We start from the raw sequence: 23,939 nt of genomic DNA, 5'->3' as shown, positions 1-23,939 counted from the left end.
ATAGATGCTAAAGATGTGAGGAGGTAAATGTTACCTTAGAAAGATGTGGTTGAAATTTTTAAGAGCTCGGTTTATTGACAAAATAAAAGAAAAATACAGCTTAGGTTACCTCTCTCTTCTGTCTGAGTTACACAGCATAACACACATACAGACACACTCTGTTTTACACACATTATCACACCACACATGTAAAGAATAACCTATGGAATCATCATCATGCATCACGTGCTTGTTTTTGAACACCTTACATTAGCCCTATTTTAAAGAGCACAATATATGTATTTTTCAAGTTGTAAAGAAGAAGCAGTATTATTTTAAAATCTATCATAGATCGAAGCATTTCATTATTAAAAAAAAAAAAGTCAGATTAGTTTTAAGGACAGTACTGACTTTTAACAGAAGGCAGAAAAAGATCAAAGGTCTCCTCACGGTAACTTATTTAAAGGAGTTTCTTCTTTGCAATAGCCCCACAATTTAATTTCTATTTTATAAACAAGACTTTAAAACTGCAATTGTACTTTACTTTGCAATTTTGGCACTTATATTTTTAAACACAATATCTGAATGCTGGTTTAATCTTTTTAACTCCAAGACAATACAACAGCAAAATAGCACTGAAACAAGAGCATTTCTATTAATCAATGACCTCATTACTCAGAATACAATTTCATTAATACAGAAGTTACTATTTATACATCATATAATTATAAATTGCATATCATTTATAGCATATATGTAATTTATATAATCTATAAATTATATGTAAAAGCAAAAATAAAAGACACACTCTGGAGAATATCTAGTATTGAACCACATAGTAATCAATTAAATCAATGACATTACACATAGTAATAATACAGTATATCTCTCAGACTGAGCATACTATTATTTGGTCCAGTGTCTTGCATCAGAAACTTAGCCCTGATTCATAAGAAAGATCATGTTTGAAATTCCAAATAAAATTTTCTAATTTATTTGAAGAAAAGAAGTTGAAGTGGTCACAAGTGTAGAGTTTGTTATGAATTAATTCATTTAATAAACATGAGATGGGTATTTTTAAGGCTTGAACATAATTCAATGTTACAAATATTTATAAATGGATTTCCAATTAAAGAATAGATGAGAAATGATACTTAAAAAGGTAGTGTCATGGTAGATAATTTTTTTCTTTCAAGCTAAGATTTTTAGAAGTATGTGGAAGCAATTTCTGAAAGGACATTATAGCTTTCAAATATTCGATGTAACACATCACTTGCCTATACAGCAATTTGACATCAACAGAAAAATAAAATCAAGTATGGATGGGGGTGGGTGTCTTTGTTTCATTTCTTCTTCTTGGCTTGGCAATGGTTAATATCTGCTGATGAGCAGCTACACTCATTTGTAGATCTCCGAGTGCTTTCCCAAGGTGAGTAAGCATCATTATCCTCATTTTTCAGATGGAAAACTGAAAGATTAAGTTACTCCCTCCAGATCTCACAGCAAGTAGTAAGCCAAAAATAGAACTCATTTTCCATATGTAACACCCAGTTCTGTATCCACTGGACCACACCGCCTTCCCACATGCATCAGTCACACCTAATCAGCCGCACAGCTGAATTTTGGGCAGCATTAAGAGAAAGTTATTTTTTAACTCTTAAATTTAAGACCATACCTTTTCACTTGCTTCATAGATACAAACTTCCCCAGGCACCCTACTAACATATGATATTATAAAAAGCGGTTTCAATTATGCCTTATGCTAGTTACAAATCTAGAGGAGGGGAAAACAGAGACAAAACAAATACTTTCGACTGTTCCACATGGAAAGACACCACTTTAAGAAATGAAGCTGGAGAGAAAACCATGCAGAACTGCGAAAACATTTCTGCTTAATATGTGATTGTGGTCAACACCACAAAGAAGTTATAAGTACGCACAGGAATGGGATATATGTAGGCTGTCTTGTAGTACACATCCCTTCACCTCCCCAGAACAAACTTTCCCAGTTTCAACCTGTACATAAAATGGTAGGCTTCAGAAGAAGTATAACTGAATGCAAAGGAAAAAGTTCTCTTCTGGTGAGACAGCAAAAGGATAAGACATTTCTTATAGGAAGTAAAAAACAAGACGGCAAATGCTAAACTATAAAAAATAAGCTTGTGTTATCCTAATACAAAACTACAACAGCTGATAAAAGAGAAGATGTGACTAACATTGAAAGTTGATTTAAAACCATCACCTTTTGCCCGAGTAAAAAATTTTAGAAGCATCCTTAAGAGAGTATGGATATAGGTACAGAAATGTAAAATAATTACTTAAAAATAATGGTAGTTGATAAAAAGCTCTCTGAGAACAATGGGCAGAAGACTGCCATCGCCCACAGTCTGCTGCTATCACAAGTGATTGCACTACATCTCTTTCATGACAATAACAAGCTAATGTTTCTTCTGATGCAGCCATTCCTGAGGTGAGCTTAATATGAATGACAAAGGTATATAGTTAAAAAATAACTGCTGCTAGTAAAGCTCTGAAAAAATAAGACTCATGAAGTTGAGTGCATGCCAATAACTGTTTAGAAGAATTACTATTTATTTCTCTACTGTAAGATTTTGAAAATTCTTAAAGACCTCATGCTAACCCTTCCTGCAAACTACAGAGACTAGACTAAAGTCATAATATAATCCATTATTGCTATTCTTGTGTTCCTTGTACTTCTAAGCAGAGATGCTTCAAACAGAAGCATATACTTCAGATTCAGTCTTGAGACTTGTTATAGAGGAATTAGAAACAGCCTGAATCGACAAAGCCATCTAAATACCAAGAAAGTCTTCCCCTGTAAAGACTATGTCAACAACTTAGAAATTAAAATACCATTAAAGGTGTTCTCCAAGTCTGAAAATATCTCTACTTAAATATTGAGGGAGTTCATGTTTACTATTTCTCAAGGAATTCTGTAAGTGTACTCAATTTAAAATTAAATGTATTTATCACCTGGTTTGACAGGTCTGCAGCTTGACCTTGACTTTTGACAAAAGCTATTATTTCTGCTTTACGCATCACCAGTCTAAAGAAGTTCTCAAAGTGGATCTCAGTCAAAAGTTCTTTAGAAGACACAAAACAGAAAACAAGATGATTTACTTCTCCCTTCCTAAACAGTTTCTCTGGAAAGTTGAGTAGTAAAACAATAAAAACATATTACTACGGTAATAACCACTATCATGAGGAAACACTGGACATACTAAATGAAACCTTAGTAAATAAAGTGGTACCACCTACAATTACACCTTAATTTCAAAAGCACAATAATTAATAGCAACTCTAAATTGTTGCATCAAATATTTTTATAAATATCTCCACACTACAACAAGAGTTTTCCCCTTATTTGCTACATGTTTTTTTCATGAGCTTCCCTTAGTCACCCTTGACCTTTTCCCTAAGTTATCCTATCTGGGGCAGGGAAACAACCTTCTCCCCTCAAATCCTACTCAACTCAACCCATACATTCACACACTTTTTGCCCTATCCAACTGCTGCTACCACCAGAGCTCATATCCAGCTGTCAGTTCTTCCTTGCACTAAACATTTCTGAATCACAAAAGATTTCGTGCTACCAAAGCAGTTTTCCTTTTCACTAATTTTGTTTATAAAAGTATGGGTCATTTTTATCAGTTAATAATGCTATGCAGCATACTCAGGGCTCTCCACATTTAGAAGAGCAGTTCCTTGTACATTTTTACCATCTAAAATCCTAATGAGAAAAGAACAGGTGGTTTAGCTTTTTTTTCTTCATCAGCTGTGTGACAGGTAGGAACAGATGATCACTCCCCTCTTCAGCTTCTCTGCATTACCACGGCTCTCCTCTCTCTCCTCTCACCATTTCTGCTCAAAATATTATTTTCTGCAGCAGATTATAACCCTTCCTGTCCTTATGTCAGTCATGAGTTTTGCTTTTAATTTCTTCCTTTCCCACTTTATGACCCCCCTTTAGGGGACAACACCCACTTCCAGTGTTTTCCAATAACTGCTTCACACTGACAGCTTGCAGCTTTCTCTTGCCTCCTGTCTTTTATTTGCACTGCATCTTCACATATCTAAGCCTGTAAATTATCCATCCGAAACTCAATTGATGCCAATTGCAGTTTCCCCAAGCACTTAGTTTTGACTTCACTTGCATGTACACCTTGAAAAGCCACATAGAAGCCTCTGGCGACCTCAGTTACCTGGTTCAGTTGAACCTGAAGATGAACCACAAAAGCATGCATATGGATTTACTACGCTTTGCATCCAGTTGGAAGAAAGTTATCCATGAATTATAAGAGAATTTTGTTTTTCCTGGAACAAACTATAATACGCATGTGTGCATTTATATGAGGGGGAAATGTGCTAAATGTAAACATAAACAATAAAACCAAATGAGCCACAGGACAAAGCATTAGGTTATGCACTGCAGTTTCTATTCAAGGATATTTTGGTTTTGTAGGTTTTACCATTACTGTAAAATCATTCTTGTATTTATGCTTTCTATAACGTTCAACAGCTATGAATTTGAAATTGTAAGTTTTCTAAAAGCTGTATCCAATTACAGTGCTGAATGATTTGAATAATAGACTGCTTGACATATTCCAAGATAAGTGGCTGCTACATTTCTTTGATATTAGGGTCATATACTGTACTTATCTATTTTTACTCCATGCTCTCCTTTGCCTAGTAATAAATTAATTTCTCACTGTTAGTTTGGCATGTGCCCTACAGTTATATTCATCTTCTCTCTCACTGAAGGAAGAAGAAGTTTACTAAGGTATTTTTAGTCATCACAGATTAAATTCAAAATACTGTTTTAAGAGAGACATTCCCACATAAAGCTGGTTTTATGTTTTCATTTTTAGAAAATTACCCAATGGTACTAAACAACATAGGACAATAGCCATTTAACTACTTGCATGCATGCAAGACTTTTTACAATATATGGATATCACTTGAAAGAATTATTTTTTACATTAGTGTTTAATTTCTGTTGGTCCCTGGTGCAGAAAGCCCAGAAAAGGACCTCATGTACATCTGCAATTATCAATGGCAATGGCTTAGATCTGAACAACAGAATACAGACCAAAACATTTAATCACCATCCAGGCTGCAAGAATTAGTTCTTACATAATTTGCGTTGTTTCCAGAGCAGCGAGAATGTTCCAGCTTCTTTGCTGGTTACCAGGAACTCAGCAGTACCAAGGAAGAGGCATTTTGCACATTCAATGTTTTCATAGGGAACAACTATTCTTTAGCCTAACCTTCTAGCTCTTTCTAACACCTCTTGTTCTTTGTAGCAATCTGAAGAATAGGGAGAGGCAATTTAGCAAATGAACAGTAGCAATCATGAGGAAAACAAGAATTAATATGGGAATAGAATATGTGTTCATGTAGTGTAGATGATGAAAAGACACTGGCAAGCAGGGGGTGTTCTCAAGCCTCTGACATTACTGATTGCTATCTTTAACTTATCCTTAAAGGTGATAATTCTGAAGTAAAGCAAAGACACCAGAGTCATTCTTAAGCTAATCCAGACCCAGGAAAACATATGACTGCATGTGTTTTGAGTTGTCGAAGCCATAAGGGACAGCAAGGAGCCAACCATGGGGTGGCAATCACAGGAGTAACACCACAGCTGCAGTTAAACACAGACTTACCACCTAACACAGTATACTGCACTGCAAAATAACATGGAAGAGAATTTCTGGCATCTTCAGACTGTGTGACACATCAACCACCACATGTTATGTGAAGTGACTGCATGTTCATGGATTGTTACTGGAAATTTACATTACATCTCAGTTTTCTTAGATAAGGCTAATGTCCAACAAATTATCAGAAAGCCTACCTTTTCAACACCAAATTTTAAAGCCTGCAAACATGAAACTCAATCATAGCTACCATCATCTATTTCTTGAGTCAAATCATTCATGTAACTCCTTTACGTAACAAGTATTTGATGTTGCAAACTATTGCTCCCAAGACCAACACAAAGTAGTTTACCAGCAATTTTTAGAGTTGCAGTGTAGGTTCTACGTACCAGCCTCATTAGAAACAACATCAGGCTGAAAAATATCTGTGACTCTGGTGGTTTTTTTCTGGTGACTTCCATCCACTTGCATAAGGAAACATATCCTATTTCATACCACTGCAATTTCTTATTAAACTGCAAATTTAAATTGGACATACAAAAATGACTAAAAAAACCCAACCAAAAAAGAACAAACTACTATCCTTTTCCACAACAAAGAATGTTCTGTACCTCCATGAGTTTGCTAACCTTAATTATACCTATAGTTTTGAGATTCCCTAATGGAAATTGCTACAAAGCACTAACAGAATGAATCATGACACATGCTGATACACCACTGATTGTAAATCTATACCCTTTTTATTTGCACCCAGGGGCTACGCTTCATATACTCATGAAAAATTACTTCTAAGTAGCAAAATGTCATAATTGGAGGCATGTCTGGTAAACAAACAGGCTGAGTATTACCAAGTATGCGATGTTCTTGTAGCTTATTTTTGATAGTGTAGCAATTAGATCATTTGAAAGATTTGCATAGTTTGGATAGTTAATTTGAGAATTAAAGTTTCCCTAAGGCAAAGTAAAAGCTTGAAAGAGAAGGTTAAAAATCCTCGGAAGCATCCTTCTTAGACATGCAACATTCATACTTTTCTCCTCATTTCAGAACATAATTACAGATTGAAAAATGCTGCCAGACTTGCATGTAAACCAGAATTTCATACAAGACCTTTACAGATGAAAGAACTTAAAAAAACACTTTAATGATGTTCTCAAAATATGTGAAAAGCTTAAATTAACACCCACCCACCTCACCTTATAAAGGTTACTTACATCAATGACAGATGAACTTGACAGACTTAATCCCTCTAAGTCTGCTGTTAAACTCGGGGATAAAACAGCTGCTGTAGGAACTGTCACAGGAGTTGTCACAGGACAGACTAGAAGTAAAAGGGCAATTGATATTTAAATTGAAAAAAAAATGTAAATCCTGGGAAAGAAAATTATATTTCTTCATTAAGCAAAAAAAAAAAACTTTACATCTTGATTTAATTATTATAATCTTTTATTATATCCTTGTATATATGTTCCTTAATCGAAGATTATTATTTTTTCAGACACATAGCCCTAATACTCAACGTAAACAGTGAAAATACAACTAAGTATAGACCACATATACAATTTATATTAAAAATATTTTCCCCTCCTTTCCCATTTCCCCCCTATTTTATCCTTCAGTTTGATACATACTTTTATATGTACTTTTTCATTTACAAGTTAAATGCAAAGTACATGTTAATGCTATTCTAAGGTACTGCACCTATAGAAGTAAACTTGAAGAAGGGTATTAAAAGCATAGTCAAAGAACAGTGCCAGCTCTGCCTTACCTTTCCAAGAGTACAATTTCACACTGTTCTTCAAAAATGTGATTGGTTCATAGATTGCACAGTGTTATACAAGTAACATCCATTAGTGGATGAGAAAATAAGCCCACTTTGACAGAAGACAAGTCTAAACACATAAAAATTCTCAAATTAAATGTTTTACATACCAATACATTCTAAAGTTTGAAACAATTTTTCAGTTATAAAAACCAAACAAAATCTCATATTGTAATAATTGGGCTTAAAAATAACTTGCAAGTCTAAGCATTTATTTTGTTTTCTCAGGAAACTGGTACAATAAATGAACAGAATCAATGTTTCAGACACTTAAAATTCATTGAATTAATGGAATTGAATTTATGCCATGGGAAAAATGAGGCTTTAATCAAGATACTTACAATCATCTAAATCTAAGAGAAACACGTCTTCTTTATTTGGAGTTTTTCTGTCTTGTACTGTTTTTTCTTCTTTCTGTCAAAATATATAAATATTTCATCTTTCATCATATCAGCAGAAACAAATCTTTAACACTTTCATAAAGCAAAATGTGTTTTTTCTTACTGCTTTCATAAAGCAAAATATATTCATTTTCAGGGTTTGGCATCCAGAGAATTCACCTAGTGAGAAAGATTTCTTTACACAGTTAAACAGAACTTAAATTCCACAATTGAATATCTGAAGACAATGTGTTTGTTTAGTATTAATCATTGTTGCTGCAAAGAAAACTTTAGGTGACAGATCAGATACATCTGTTGAGACCACTAACAGAGACAGCAGCATTTTTTTTGAGACAAAAAAATCTGGGTACTAACATTTCTGTTTCCATATGAAGAACAGGTCAAAATCCATTCAAGAAGAAACAGGTGTTATTTGCACTTATCTAGGAGCATGGAATCCTGTCCAGTTATCTACTGGGATTTTACTTAATTGCTAGACAAATAACACTAAGCTGATTTTTGTCACAAAAGAAATTCCAATTTTAAGCTTTAAGATGAGTTCTAAAAATAAGAACTGTCAGTAGTGTAATAAGAATTGGCAGTACTCTTTAGAGTAGAGAAGTAATAGAGTTATCTCAGTAACTTGGCAAACAGAGTATTTCAACAAAATTTGTTTCAATACACCTAAATAAAGACTTCTAAATGAATCTAATAAGAGTAAGTGTTGGCCATACCTCCAGAGCATGTCAAGACAGTGGTGATTCAGGAAAGAATTTAGTGTGTCACAGCTCAGTATAGGCTGCCAAGAGGGTGGTTTAGTATAAAGGACTGATCTTTGGATGTAGCCACAACAGTTTTGTCATCATGCTGTTCCTACCCACACTTAAGCATCCTTCATTTGGGTCAGCTGAAGAATTCCTTCTGCCTTTGCTCTCTCTGACTCACCAAACAGAAGGCTTTGCCATTCTTTTAGAAAATGTGTCAACTGCCTTTAGATCTTAAGACATTGCTCACTACCCAAGGTACTGCAAGTAATTTAAATGTAGTCTTTCAGAGTCACACTTACGTGAACTTTCTAGTTTACCAGTTTCCTCCTCAACAGTATGTGACAGGCAAATGCACATATGTACAAATATTTTACCATTTCTAATAAATTAATAGGTCTAAATAAATCAGCAAAACTCCTTATGACCGTATGAGCCTCCATTTCTTGAGCATTTCAGGTACTCATGATATAAACTTCTACAAGAGTTTAGAGTCCTCTCAGAAACTCGGCAGCTATCACCATAGAATAAAATGACACCTCTTTTCTCAAGGTGCAATCCCTTTCTTCTAGTCTCTCAGCCTCATGGTCACTTGCAAACTAACAATAGTGACAAGTACATTTTTTTTTCCAATTTTGGGGAGAAATTCCATGGTTCCCTCCAAAGAACATTAAAGGAACTAGCTAAGGCCACTATTTGAAGCCATAGATATTAATGACTACCAGGCTTGACCTCAGCCATGATGACATTGCTAATCATGTTCTTCCTATAAATCCATGGCTATGGTGCTAATGTTATTCCATGTCCTATATATCTGTCCAGAATTACTGAGGGACTCTGCTGCAGAACCTACTTTCTTAAATTCCATTCTGCTCACAACTACTAGACTTTTCTCTTAAAGTGTGTTTATTAGCAAGTCATGAAGCTTCTTTTGGCTATTCTTGTTTTAAATCTGTGAAATAAGGAAAAATAGTACAGTTCATAATTACTCAGGTTTATAAAATGTCAGAGAAACAATTTTGTAACAATCCTTCTAATGGATTCCAACCCATTTTATAGCCCCATGTGGTGAATATTTAGCCCTGAATCTTGGGGTTAGTTCTCACCTGCAGCACTTTTACTATAAACTATGTATCAACTTTTTTCCTAAAGCAGAGACTGTTCAAAAGCCAAAACAGACTAAAGGAGAACTCACTTAAAAAAAACGCAAACATATTTTAAAAAAATCCTCAATTTCTGAACTCTTTCACTCCCTGTCCCCACTTATCCATAAAATAGAGTTCTACCTTCAACTATGACAAAGGTTCAAATATTATTTTTAGCTACAGTTCTGTATTTGCTAATTATTTCCGTAGAGATGGGATTTCTTCATTCCCTTGCATTATGCAGCCAATAAAGTCCATAAGAAGTGGCTCACCCACATGAGAGGTGCACAAGGATGAGAATTTCATATGTTTCAGTACAACTTTTTAAAACATTAGGAGTAAGAGCCAAGGAACCCTTTCGCTGTTAATCTGTTTACTGGAGACAACTAAGACATTCTATGTCACAAATAACATGAGCAGTATGCTTCAGTTTGTTTTTTCTGTTATTTATTTTGCCATTCTGGAGTTGTTACTGAGTACATATCACAAAGTTTGTTATGTACTTTTGTAAGATAAAATCTATTTCTGCACTGATACTATTTTGATTCTATTACATAATACATCTTTATAAATGAGGGGGAAATCCTTCAAGAGAATTTATTTCTTCAAAACAAAGTAAAATGGTCCTAAGATAAGGTACAAGTGAAAAATCCTTGTATCAAGGTAATGCATGGTAAGAAAAACTTCCACTGCACACTTTATTGGAAGATTATATTTATACTATAAAAACAAGCAAACAAATAACACCACTAAATAGAAAACAAAACAAAACCAAAACCAAATCTTACTCTACCATCTGGGAAATGCAAAATCAGAAGATAATTAAATCAAGTAAAAGCTAATGCTAAAGTATGATCATGTCTTATTTTCTATTTCAGTCAAGTGTGTCAAGCTTAAGAAAGCACTCAGCTACTTATATGTGAGTGCATGCTCTATATACACATAAACACACAAATATTTTCATATTTATAGGTATTACATATATGGGTATATACATTAATTGTGTGCAATTCTGTACAAAACACCAAAGAAATCTATTTACGTGAGTCCTGCCTATTACAAACATGATTATTTTTTAATTTGGTTTCTCCAAGAAAAGAAAATTGATTGGCTATCTAGGAATAATAAATAGCCAATGACTGCAGATATTTCTATTGAATAAAAAAAGCTTTGCATTTGAAATCAGGACAATAAAAATGTCCTGACGTGTCTGACACTTCTCTGTAACATAATTTTTCATCTTTTTTTCTTAAAACTAAGTCTACAATATAACCCAAACAGTTTCCTACCAAGAAATCCCACTATGGAAAAAGCAGAATACTAAACAAAGAAGTTAAGGTATATTCCATCAAACATTTCTCCATTTGCAATTCATCTTGGTAATAGAGATAGAACCTGGTAAATGCATATAGGACTTGAAGCAGGAGATTTCTCTTGCTCAATGCATAATTCATGTGCTCCACCTGCAAAGTGTGTAAAATGAGAATTTCACACCGCAGCATGAGCCATGGAGCTGCAGAGAAAAGGCAGATGAAATCATATTCTGCTGTGCGAATTTTATTTCTTATCCTCCCAATATTTATACAAAACCATCACTGACAATCCAAATGCATTGACAGATCACCCACTGTTTCCATTGTGTTAGCACTTGAAAAGAGATCAGGCAGAAAGATAGACAATTTGTTTTTGTATATTTTTTAAATAGTGGATCAGGTTTTTAACAGCTGAGTGACTGTATTATACTTGTATTAGGAGGTCAACAGTAGCTGATTTTAAAATCCTACTGTAGAGACACCTATTTATACATGCATCATCATCAAATCTGCATTTTAGCTCTGCAGTATTTATGCTTACAGTATAATATGTATCTGAACACCTCAAACTATCCATATTTCAAAATTATATAAAAGACTGCAGGAAAAGAGGCTGACTTTTCTATTCACTGCAGCTCAATTACAGTGAACACAACAGCTTTTTCAAAACGATTCTTCAAGAGAAAAAATATTAAAACACTAATAACATATTCAGAAAAGTAGTCCAAAGTTTTTGTAGCCTATTTTAATGCTAGTAGATGCATAGATGTATGCAGAAATTAGGCTTCCATGTGAGTGTAATCAAACCCTTTTTATTAAGAAAATTCTACTGAACATGGCAATGGTACCCAACAAAACATATGGAATGGTAAACATCACCCAAAACATCACCAATGTAACATAGTTCATAATGTGTGGCAAACTAAGAAACTATAAAAATAGAGCCTACTAACCACTCGTCTTATCAATACGTATTTCAGGAAATTTTTTTCAGTTTTACTGAAAAGGAAATCCTAATGAATCATTTCCCCAAACAGACTGACCACATTTAAGAATACCCTGTAGCAGAATAATATAAACAATGTCTTTTCCAATTAAAATCTATCAGGATAAAACATGCATTTCTGAGAGCCTAGGAGAAACCATCTGCTTCCCAGGTGGTCTGAAAAATAAGTCAGGAAGGGAAGTAGAAAAATAAATACGTGTGGCTCCTGTAAAATGTACTTTGACACAAAGGCTCTATATACAATACTTTAGCTATAATGTTCTATAAGGTTTGTTAACAACTGTTTTTTCTTTTCAGCTTGGAAAGGGTTATCATCAGCTAGCTCCACCTATCCCTACAGGTTTCTCTCAAAACAGGTTTCTCTCAAAAAAAAAAAAAAATCTATTAAGCTATTTAGCATAACAATCGCCTCTAATAAAAAATACCTATGATTCTTATCCCCAACCCCCTCATCCAACTATGCATCTAAAAATAAACAAGTACCAGAAACACCTCAAGTATAAATGCAGGCATCAAACATGGTTTAAATGGAAACTAACTTCATGGTTCCAGAGATTAGTATCCTAGACTGAAACAGTCCTCTCTGTTCAAGGGCATTAAATTAACTACCCCCCTGCCTCTTCACACATGACCATTGCTGTTTACAGCCCATCAGCCATAGCTTGTTGCTCTTATAATAAATGTGCTAATTTTTTAGTGAAAAAGGATTTAAGGAACATAAACATTTAGCTTTTGCATACTGTGCTCTACACTACTTTTCCATGATCTCCTTGCTTCTTTTTTTGCTGCCCTGCATATAAACCCACTGCTGTTTGTTTTATTATGCTTTTGTGATGTTTAAAAGCTCTGCAATTTTTCAGCTCTACCCTTTGACTCTACTCTGACCAAATCGTCTGTCAACTGTTCAAAAATTTTTGTTCCTAACACATTTCTTTTTAGGTGCTTCTTAATCAAGTAAGACTTCAGAACTACTGCAAAGTTCTTTTCTCTTAAAATCCAAGGCCTTGACAATTTTCCATTGACTTCAACAATTCAATCCCAAGCTTCTTCGACATTCCAGTTCTCATATTCAGTATATTTGACTTCACACATTCTCGACTGCTGTTTTAAAATATATACGGCCCTCACATACCGTATGAAAGAACCAGATAGTTTAAAAAAGTAGTGAAGGAAATTATGTTCATAGTGTTGATATCCTGAGAAAAACGACAAACGCAGCAAAGAGCAGATACTACTGTTTGAATATGGTTTTGCAGTGGCTGTTCAGAACTAAGCACATCAGAGTATCACTTTTTGGTGAAAAAATACTGTGCTGATATGAGAAGCTACAAACTGTTATAACTAATTCATGTCCCGTTTAGCATCAAAGCAGTTTATTCTAAGAGGATTTAGGTTATATATTTTATGCTACCATTTTTTGGCAAGATGCAGTCTAGCTTCTCTATTAGAAAAAACTTCAACATAGATGTGTGACCCAGTGTGGTATTTGGGCAGGAAACAATGATCAAACCAGGAAAACACACCTCCATTTCTCAAATGCTACAGCCTCACTTCATCATTTTTCTACTTGGTTGAAGAAGGGAAAAGCTAAGGTTACAACTCAGAGCTCCTAGACAGACCCATAAAGTTACAAAACAAAGACCATGTGCAACCTAAGCTCAAGATTTAGAGACACAGATAGCCTTAGCTTCTCAACTAAAGGAAATGCACACTGAAACAGCTTTATAAAGTTATGGCCTTCTCTCTTAACTGTTCAAAATACACCTGTCCACCAGCTTCTACAATTGCATCAAATGCAACAATGTCTATTTTGACTATTCAGCAATCTAATACAGCAGTTCTGACTGAAATGGCTTGGTTTAATTTAAAATGCATCAGCATTTCACTTGATTTTCAATACCACACATCAGTATTAAAACGGAAACTTCTGAGCTACAATTTTACCCTTCAAATTTTTTATAAAAATACAGATAGAAATGCACAAGAAATATTTCGTAACAGAAAAATAGGTTTCAGAAACTCTTTTACTCTTCTACCATAAAGAGTTTAGCATAAAGTTCCTCATTTATTTATTTTTTAAATGAAAAGTAGGTAGGGAAACAGAAACCAATTCACTGCTATTAGCTTTAGCTCTATAATGCTAGCTTGATTCTAATGAACTGTTAAGCTCTTTTGCTTCACTAAAGTAAGCAATTAAAACTTAACTGACACATAAATGGCTCTGTGGTGCATTTTTGCATCCTCACATATTTCCAAGTCCAGTTAAAAAAAAGACGTATTTGAAAGCTTGCTACTTCATGCATGTTTTAAGAAAGCTAATAGAATTTGAAGTAGTAGAACTCTTTGAAAGCTACCAAACACAGCAATAAAAAGTTAATTTCTCATTAAGAATATTAATTCTATTAACCTATGTATACACCTCTATTATAGATTCACTAACTGCACTATTCTCAATTTTCACAGGAAATTTTAAAACAAAGCTAGTGTTTCTACTAGAATGTCCTCAAACTCTTAACAGACAATGTACTAACACTTGTTTCTCGGTTTTCTTTTCTATCAGACCCAGGTCCAGCAGTAATTATACTGTAAGATTCCATTTTAATAAAACAGTCATTAACACCTACGTACTAAGCTTTCACCAGCTTAATAGTAACCTAAAAATAGATTAAAAATAATTAAATTCTACTACATAAGAATAATAGACTATTAGAAAAAATATTACATTCTGTCTATAAAAATTAATTAGATTCTATTTTCTTCTTCATCTATCTGGAGTAAAAATATAATGGAATTTAAACAGAAATATGCTTTTTATTATAAAAATACTCTTACTGGATTTAACTATAAAACTACCTTGGGATTGGTCTTTTTATGAAAAGTCGAAAATTTTTTTTCATGATTTCTGGGGGTTTTTGATATGCATAAAATGACTACCTATCTCCATTCCCACAAAAAGAAACATGTATAGACAGTTAATGTTTTAATATTTCATAGAGGTTTTTAAAAAATATATTTTACCTTGCTAACCTTACTAGAGGTAGCACTTCTAGGTTTTCCAGGCTCAGAGTCACTTTTAGAGTCTGATTCTGATTTGGAGTCTGAAGAACTTTCTTCTGATGAAGAGGACTCTGTATCAGAGGAACTGGATGTGCTTCTCTTCTTGGAGATTCTCTCTGCCTTCTTTTTAATATCTTCTGAATCACTATATATTTTAAAAAATGTTAAGAGACATGTAAAATCACAAAAGAAATCTTTTTAGGCAATATCCTACATCAACATTTCAAAGTTTTATTAAATGAGTTTTAAGTCAGTATTGCTTCATGACAAAAAACTCAGCTATGAATGAAGCAGTCACTTTTTTAAGGGTACTCAAAATTGTTCTATCAAGCTACACAACATCACATATAATCTGAACCAGCAAAACAGTCAAACAAAATGTGAACACATTAAATATTAACAATTTGCATGCATCCAGCTTGCAACACTGCAGAAAGAAGTGTTGAAGTGCAGAAATATATACACAAAGACACTTTCATATTATTCCACCTATGATTAACAGAATGATGTGTTAAGTTTTTGTAAATTAATATTGTTTAAAAGAAAATCAATACATTTAGTTTATTCCTTTGTTAATTCTTCTAAATCAAACCATACCATCTACAAATAATACCTACAGTGTCTACAAATATTTCAACTCACTAAAGAGTTTATACCAAGAGCTGTTATCTTCTGATACCCTTGGTCACATTGAATACCTTACAGATAATGGACTTTGGAGACTATTCTTCACACAGTAAAGTTCCATTCACCCTGGCCATGTTGAGTTATGTTGCTCTATGCTAACAGCTACTGAATATTATCTGGCTTGTTCGCGTCTAATCATACTCTATCTACCAGATTACCTTTTTGTCTCAGGGGGAGTTACCACCCAGAATACCACAGGAAATTAAGATTGTTTTCTAGTAGTTATCATGGAGCAGAAAAACTAATACTGCATACAAAGAAACCCCCTCTGTTCTTGGATTTGCAAGCAAACATTTTATACTTTCAAATCAGGTGTTTCATACACTACCTGTTTAAGCTTCCTTCCCAAGACAATAAATTGGTTACTGAAGTGCTTGAAGGGTAACAAGGTCAACAGTAATTAAACAAATCCAGACCACTCAATTATTAAGAATCCCTCTGGACTCAAATTAAATTGTTATACATTTTTGCTTAGCTTTAGGAGCAGTACAAAATAATGTACTATGCTGCATTACTGTTTGAGATTTCAATGTTTTTATAAGAAAAAAATGCAAAGAAGGAGAACTGAAAAATGTAACACAACAGAAAGCAAAATAATTAGGGTAAAGTCTTCCTCCTCCCAAGAACTTCCCAGGACTGAATTGCCTAAATCAAATTTAATCAAAATTACTGAAAATCAAGATAAACATTTAGACCATGCTAATAATGCCTACACATATAACTGAAGTTGAAATCAATTCTCGATATTTTAGTCAAAAGCATTCTTTTCTGAAAGCAACAAATTTTAAGCTTGCAAAGCTAAAAATGGAGCAATGGTACACTTCACAAAAACAGTCTAATGGAGCAAATCTGATTGTTAAAATCACAGTGAAAAATTGGTTCTATCAAAAAATTATGTTTCAATATGACAACATTTAAAAACTTAAGTTTGAGGTCAATGAACTAAACAAAAACTCAATAGCATATACTGTTCAAAGTTTCTTCATGACTGGTACTGACAAAATTATCTACATTTCTTTCACTGCCATTGAACAGAAGTTGTAGTTGCATCAACAAATAAGTTGTTCTGAACTCATTATACAAATGAAGTTATTTTTCAACAATTTATCTTAGCTTTAAAACTAGATTTGAAGATTAAAAATGTTACTTTACTGCACATCAACCAGTCTTGATGGGTAATCATTGTTTATCTTACTGCTTAAAATTTCAGATGTTATTCTAATGAAAAGAATTTACTGGTAACTAGCTTTTTAACTTTGCGATGATGAAAAGCCTGTATTAATTTAACCTACAGATTTCATTTGTTCTGAACAGGAAAAACAATATAAATCACTTTTAAAATCATTAAATCCTGACTTAAATTAATAAAGTCATAATTAGGGCATTATGCTGTGTTTGTTATGGAAGTGGCAAGGCGAGCTGCTTTAATTACTGTCTGTAATAAAAGGAGCAGAGTGTGTACTGTGCCCCAATCAGCGCTGTCAGCCACGACTGAGCTGAGCTGCAAACTCATCAAGTGAGCTGGCAGCAGACTACAGAGTAAAGGGCGATCGTGTCTGCAGAGGCCACTTGCTGACAGCAGTGGAAGAAACAGATTCATACAATCCAAGGTATTAGCCCCAATTACTCAAAATTTTAATGATACTTTAATACATGATAATGCTGTTGATAATAGGCAATCTTAAAAAGCACTAACACTTAAATATCTTATGACCGTTTCCCTTCACAGCCCTTGCCTCTAATATTTGGATCATAATCTTTTTAATATAACATTATTTAGAAAAATCAATTGTCTTAGTTATATAATGGCAAAGTGTTGAAGGACTTAATTTTAGCTCTCAGCAAAATTGCTGCGAAAGGTAATTAAGTGTTTCACGCAACTGTTTGATCACTGATTCAGCCTCCCAAGGTTACCTCAATTTTCAGAAAGCCACCCAAGATTCTACTGAAGTCAGAAATTAATTCCAAACATAAGAATAGTCTGATTAACAAAAATATGAACCCAGTTCATACACTGACTATTACTCACATACACTGACATCACTCCCTGGCCAAAACACCCCCAAAAAAACATAATTAAAGGCTTGGCAGACTGCTTACATGAAGAGTGCTTTAACAGCCAGTATCACAAAAATAAAACCCATACAAATGTATACCTACCTTCCATTGGCAGCTCTAGATGTTTTCTTTGCTGTACTTTCTTTGCTGTCTGAATCACTGTCAGTTGATTCTTCACTGGAAGAGGAACTCCCACTAGTCTCATCAGTGCTGCCTTCCTCTTTATCTTCCTTCTCGCTTTCACTGTCAGACTCACTCCCTGAAATACAAACAACCCTTAAAATTTCAGTCTCAATATCTTAAATAAATAGTATTTTAGGTATCCAAGTTTGTTTTAAATTAAACAATGGTTTAGTATTTTAAAATCCAATTTTAAGCTTTATCATTATTTACCCTGTGTCAAAAACAGGCAAGAAAATCACTTTCCACTTACATTTGCAAAATTTTGTTAGTTAAAGATCTGCCCTCTTCAGCCTACAGTATTATATACTTTATCAAATTAAAAAGTCTAATAATAAATTAATTGCATGTGGATTCTTCAAAGTTACATAACCCCATTAGGAGCTGGAGGTGACCTCAAATTTTCTACTCTATACATTCACTTAGCTGCAAAATCTTTTCAAACAACTGGTTAATTAGATAATCTGTTCTTGAATACCCATAGTGACTACGATTGAATCACTGTTTTAAACAAATTATTCATCCTCTAATTAATCATACAGTTACCAAATATTCAAATATCTGAAGTGAATATATACTTTTATTGCTTCAGAAATCTTTAATTTCAGTGATATAGTTCTTAAATGCTTCTACATATTTCCTTAGTTTAAGAATTGGAAGGAAGCAGCTCCATATTCAGATTTTAAGGTGTCCCTCTTCCATTCAACTAGATGCCAATAATTCTTTTATGTCTCTAATGTTAAACATTTTCTATGTCTAAGTCTGGACCTGGGAGAATTACAATCTTCACTACACCTGAAGTATATTAACATCTTCTGAAATGTCTGCCTTGGGGAACTGCTGATCTAGCAATAAGTGGGTTAAAAGTTAAGGGTTAAAAGAACCTTTGCTAACTGAAATTGATAAGCAGCTGTTATACTCTTCGTCATCATCCCCATTAAAATAAACAGAAAACGTTATGTAGAATTTGAGAGAAATACTGAAACAGTTTGCTGAATAAATCCCACAAAAAAACTACACAATTAAAGAAGTCTGGTCATTTAGCAACACAGCAGCACAAGCTATCAAAACAGGACTTCACCACCAACAGATTCCAAAAACATTAAAGACAAGCACATGGGCACTCTTCCTGCAAAGAGCTAGGTGCCTTCAGTTTTAACTGGAGTTACAGACTCTTACTACTTACACTTGACTCAAAGCAGGATGAAAATAGCATGTTAGCTTTTTTAACTAGGAAACAAAGCAAAGGCCAACTCATGCAGTGAATGTAAAATTTTTCCCCTCATTTCCTGACTTTACACATAGCTCTGGCTTTTTTTGGCATTTTTTCCATTTTTTTTAATGTAGCAGCCAGTTCTGAAGAAACAGTTCTCCAGGCAGTGGAGATCCAAACACTTACCTGATGAACTCGTACTGGCAGACTCATCTTCTTCCTCTTCTGATTCAGAGTAGAACTTTTCAGTAGGTTTCTCCTTCTTTGGCTTACCTAGAATTCCAGTCCATTCCTTTGCCTGTAAATAAATTTCAATTTACATTTACTTTTGCAACCAGCAATACAAATATATACACATATCAAAGCATAACACTCACAGTAGTAGTATTGAGCAGTTTCTAAATAAATCATCTAAGCAAGTGAAGAGAAATTATTAAACTTCTCTTATTTTCCACAATTAGGAGAACTAGAAGTTTTGTACATACCTACAAAAGGTGAGATATGTCTATTAGAGAGTCTAGAAAAAGATTTACTAAGGCAGATTAAAAGCATCAGTAACAATAAATTAATTTCTATGCCAAAAGAACACGAAGTCTGAGAGTTTTATCTCTAGATCCAGCTGACTATGACTAGAATTACGGGTAAATAGAGCTAGTCACCATCTTTATCATCCCAAGTTTTAAGTGGAAAACAGAATGTGGAGTCCGCAGGTAGCCACAGAGGAATTATATTTCACTTCCATTGCAATTCCCCAAATAAAAGTAATTCTTACAACCAAGAGAATGCCAAAACGTGGCAATACTTTGCCCAGACCTTTTTTCTTTCCATATACCTCTCTACTACTAGAGAAACAAAGGAATAACTCAGGACAGGAAAAAAACCAAAATGGCCGACAACTATATTAACAGAGTGATACAGGTCTGCCTCAGTGACTGCTCTGATCTGGAACAAGACTAACTTCTGAATAGCTCTAACTATTACCTGCAAGGGTGTACAGCTCTAGAGACACACTAGTTTCCTGCTGAGCACCAAAATCAGCTGATGCTTAAAAAGCCAATATTCTTTTGGATATAAATGACAATTTAATTATGCATTGCAGCTTAACTCAGTTTCCCTCACACACGTTGTGTAGGCAGAAGCAGTATTAGAACCACAACAAAGTTAATGACAACGAAATACCCTCCAAAGAAAATACTTACAAAAAAAATCCCATGGCTGAAGGACTTTCCCATTTGTTTTGAGGTTTAAATAGCTGGAGGTAGATGTTTTCCACTATGTTGTAGATGGATTACTCCATTTGATCAATTTCCTGCAATGCTTTTTAGTTTTATGGACAAAGGCACCTTCAGACATTCTTTCATGCCAACCCTACAATTTATAATCCTCTGTTTGAGCTGATTACCTTCAGATTCTTCCCATAAAAACTTTCAGAAGTTTGTACACAAATATGTCTTTTCCTGAAATCTATATAAGAAGGCAGACATGTAGTATCACAGTACTAAGGAGAAATGGTTGTTCTACCACACTGCTGTCCATTGGCTTCTGCAAATCACACTTATGTTTTAGAATTTCCTCTACCCATTCTATGCCTAACATCATCTATGCAAATTAATCATCCACAATTTACTACAGAAGTTGGCTCATTACAAGGCCTGTGTGCTTTTCTGCGTATCCAGGAGCACCATCAGCACAGCATATACCGGTACATTTACATTTTTGTTACTGTTCAACAACCTTCACCGGCATTTTAGTAGGACTCTGATACCTGACATATAAATCACAGCTCTGGTACCAAAACACAACTTTGCCTCAGAGTTTACACTACAGTCACAAAGAACTGTAGAGGACCAGCCCTATATGTCAACACATGACTAGTGCACTAATAGATGACATTTTCCTATTATTAACTTTCTTAATTCTCTCCAGGTTATCCTAAATGTAAACCTTGGTCTCATCCAAACTTTACACTTCAAAATATATATAATGTAACCCCCTGATACTGCCTTTTGTTTGTATTACCTTTTTTTTTTGTTTAGCCTTGGATTTGTACACAAATTAACTTCCACTTATCTCCTAGTTTGGTAGTCCACCTACACTCAATTAACACACTGCAGCTGAGTATATAGAATATAAAAAATACGAAATCAGAAGTGAGATGGAGGTGAAAAAAGCCCTTTTAATCCACAAGTGAAGCAGAAGTGGCCTACAGTTGATCCACTTCTCTCACTGAAAAGAGCAAGCATTGTGCAAGCTTCCAAATTTTCCATTTCTAAGATAAAAAAAAACCAACACAGATGTTCCCATGAATCAATGGTTTTCAGTACAGCACAGAGATAGTATTTAAATACTTGTATTTTGGGCTAATACTCTATATTGACAAGTGCCTTCAGCAAAGTTACTTTTAATGATGCTGACGTACCGACTCGACCACGTCGACGTTTCGGACAGAAGCGTCAGGCGCCACCTCTGGCCAGTCAGACAGTTCCAGGTAGCCAATGGCTTGGCTGTTCAGTGTGTGAGACAAGGTGCCAAGCTGGAAGTGATCCCGATCTATTTAAAAAATGAGGGGGGAGGGGAAAGGAGAAATACACAAACACAGTGAGCTCTACCACAAAGAGCAATCTTAATCAGGGCTAAAGGTAATTGCCATTGTATTACCTCAAATGTCATGGAATAAATATAAACTAGGAAGCTCTTCATAGGTCAAAAAACTGATTTCAGTCCATAGATTACAATAATCTCCCCCATAATGGTCAATAAAAAAGCTAATCAGTCAGTGTGTTTAGAGGTGTTGCTCTGAAATGTAGCTTCTCTAAAAATTACTTTACTGTGAATATTAAGAATGACAGCACAGTTAAACAATCCATATACATGTCTTGGCACAAACACATCCAGAATTTTAATAGTTTTTCTTCAAAATGGAGCTCCTTTTAGAGCTTCAAAACTAGACCTAAGTAAGTATGAAAACAAAAATTGTAAATTGTCACAGTAACAGAGTGGTTTTAGTTCAGATAACCTGATAACCTTTTAATTTGAGAAGAGAGACAATGGATCTTACTTTTAAAAAGTAAGGAAAAATGCACAGGAAAAATTACAATTTTGGAGAAAAATAATAAAAACCTAATCTACTGAGATTCAATTTATTTCAGATTCATAAAACATTTGCAACACTCACATTAACAACCTTCTAATGAAGTCCAGATAAAATACTAGAGCTGTTCTCCTAAATTGAAGAATAGTGTTCCTCAAAAGACACACCTTCTGTTATTTAAATCAAATTTAAAATCCACATGAATAAAAACGCATCAGTTTGTCAGGGTTTATCATAAAAAAAAAAATGCACTGTGTTTGCATCATGCAAATCCTGCTTGCTGAAAAGCAAGTAAGTAGACTGAGTATCCTTGCATATTAATCTTTTCTATTTGCTAAGTGACACAATTTGTGAGAGTATTTGACATAGAATAAGCCGCTACATTCCTTTACACAGTGAACATTTACCAAATGGTTTTGGCAGTTATACCTTTAAAAGGAGATTCAAGCAATGGGGCAGGTTTCTGCGCCAGAAATATTTTTTTGGCGTATTTGCTTAAAGCTCCACTCTTCTCATTCGGAACAATAAGTTGCCTAATAAATCTTGTACGGTCTCTGATGTCGTAGCTTTGATCATACTTGCCGAGATTTAATACATACTGGGTAAGCAATTTTGTCTGTGGAAAAAAACAGGACAAGAACAGAATCCAAGTTATTTATGATTATTGATAACTCTGGATAAACATATTTAAAGAGGTAATAAAAATGAATGGTTATGTCAAACAAATGTTGCTCCATAGGGAATATGCATTTCTAAAGCTGCAAATGGAATTCTGCAGCCAAAGCACATGTCCTCTTCTGTATTGGGGAGGTGAATGCTGAGTACTGAGAAGCAGCCATGTGCTAGATTATTAAACTGCTGAAGTGGAAAGAAAGGCATCATTAAAAAAATAATCATATATGGCAAACCCGCTGAAGGGTCTACGTGAGGATAATGAATGTGGAAATACAACTAAAAACATAGCACTCAAAACTTAATCGGAAAAATATGCAGGACATCAAAACATCAGAGGGTATTAGGGGGCTGGCAAACTGCTTCTGCTGAGGTGTGTTTTATGAAGAGATACTGTCCCTGGCATAAGCAGTGTCTGCACTCTGACTGCACTCAGTTACTTTATCCTGAATTATGACCCATTAAAGCAGACACATGAATCACTGAACTGGATTACTGCAAATTATTTGCAGTGCATTTAGCTGTTACTTTTTCATAAAAGCAAGCTGCTGATGCCCTCTAAAAACCAGGATGAAAGACTTCTTCCATTTTTTTTCTTGAAGCTTAAAGCCTCCAGTAATATCGGTCATTTATTTATTTATGTAAGAGAGCAACTTATACTATCACAGGTTTTTACAGCATAATAGGGCTTCCTAATTTCATGTCTCAGAATATTAACATGTCTTTAGTAATTCTAATAATTCAGTTAATTTTTAAGATAATAAAATAATATAAAAATGGAGGGAAACTTTCCCAGTATCTTAGAAATAATGTAGTGTAATCAGAACAATAGTGCTGAATTGACTTGCATCCATTCAATACATTTGAAAAAAGTAGGTCACTTCCTTTATATAAAAG

At 34.3% G+C, this 23,939-nt stretch overlaps 1 protein-coding gene across 6 annotated transcripts in view; it reads right to left on the bottom strand.

Annotated features, from left to right (window-relative positions):
* AP3B1 (adaptor related protein complex 3 subunit beta 1) overlaps positions 1-23,939 on the bottom strand; it is a 149,203-nt gene that overhangs the window by 47,434 nt on the left and 77,830 nt on the right. For 3 of the 6 annotated variants that reach the window (XM_064642434.1, XM_064642437.1, XM_064642432.1), the window contains exons 16-22: positions 22,800-22,986; positions 21,699-21,829; positions 19,466-19,577; positions 17,989-18,145; positions 15,103-15,286; positions 7,818-7,890; positions 6,869-6,975 (exon numbers count right to left, since the gene is read on the bottom strand). In XM_064642434.1, the coding sequence (XP_064498504.1) occupies positions 6,869-6,975; positions 7,818-7,890; positions 15,103-15,286; positions 17,989-18,145; positions 19,466-19,577; positions 21,699-21,829; positions 22,800-22,986 (951 nt within the window). The remainder of the gene's footprint in view (positions 1-6,868; positions 6,976-7,817; positions 7,891-15,102; positions 15,287-17,988; positions 18,146-19,465; positions 19,578-21,698; positions 21,830-22,799; positions 22,987-23,939) is intronic. The other 3 variants (XM_064642435.1, XM_064642433.1, XM_064642436.1) reach the window with 2 other exon arrangements.

Source organism: Pseudopipra pipra, chromosome Z, assembly GCF_036250125.1.
Source record: "Pseudopipra pipra isolate bDixPip1 chromosome Z, bDixPip1.hap1, whole genome shotgun sequence".
Lineage (NCBI taxonomy): Eukaryota > Metazoa > Chordata > Aves > Passeriformes > Pipridae > Pseudopipra > Pseudopipra pipra.
Note: the sequence above shows the minus strand (reverse complement) of the source record. Positions and strands in the feature narration are given on the sequence as shown.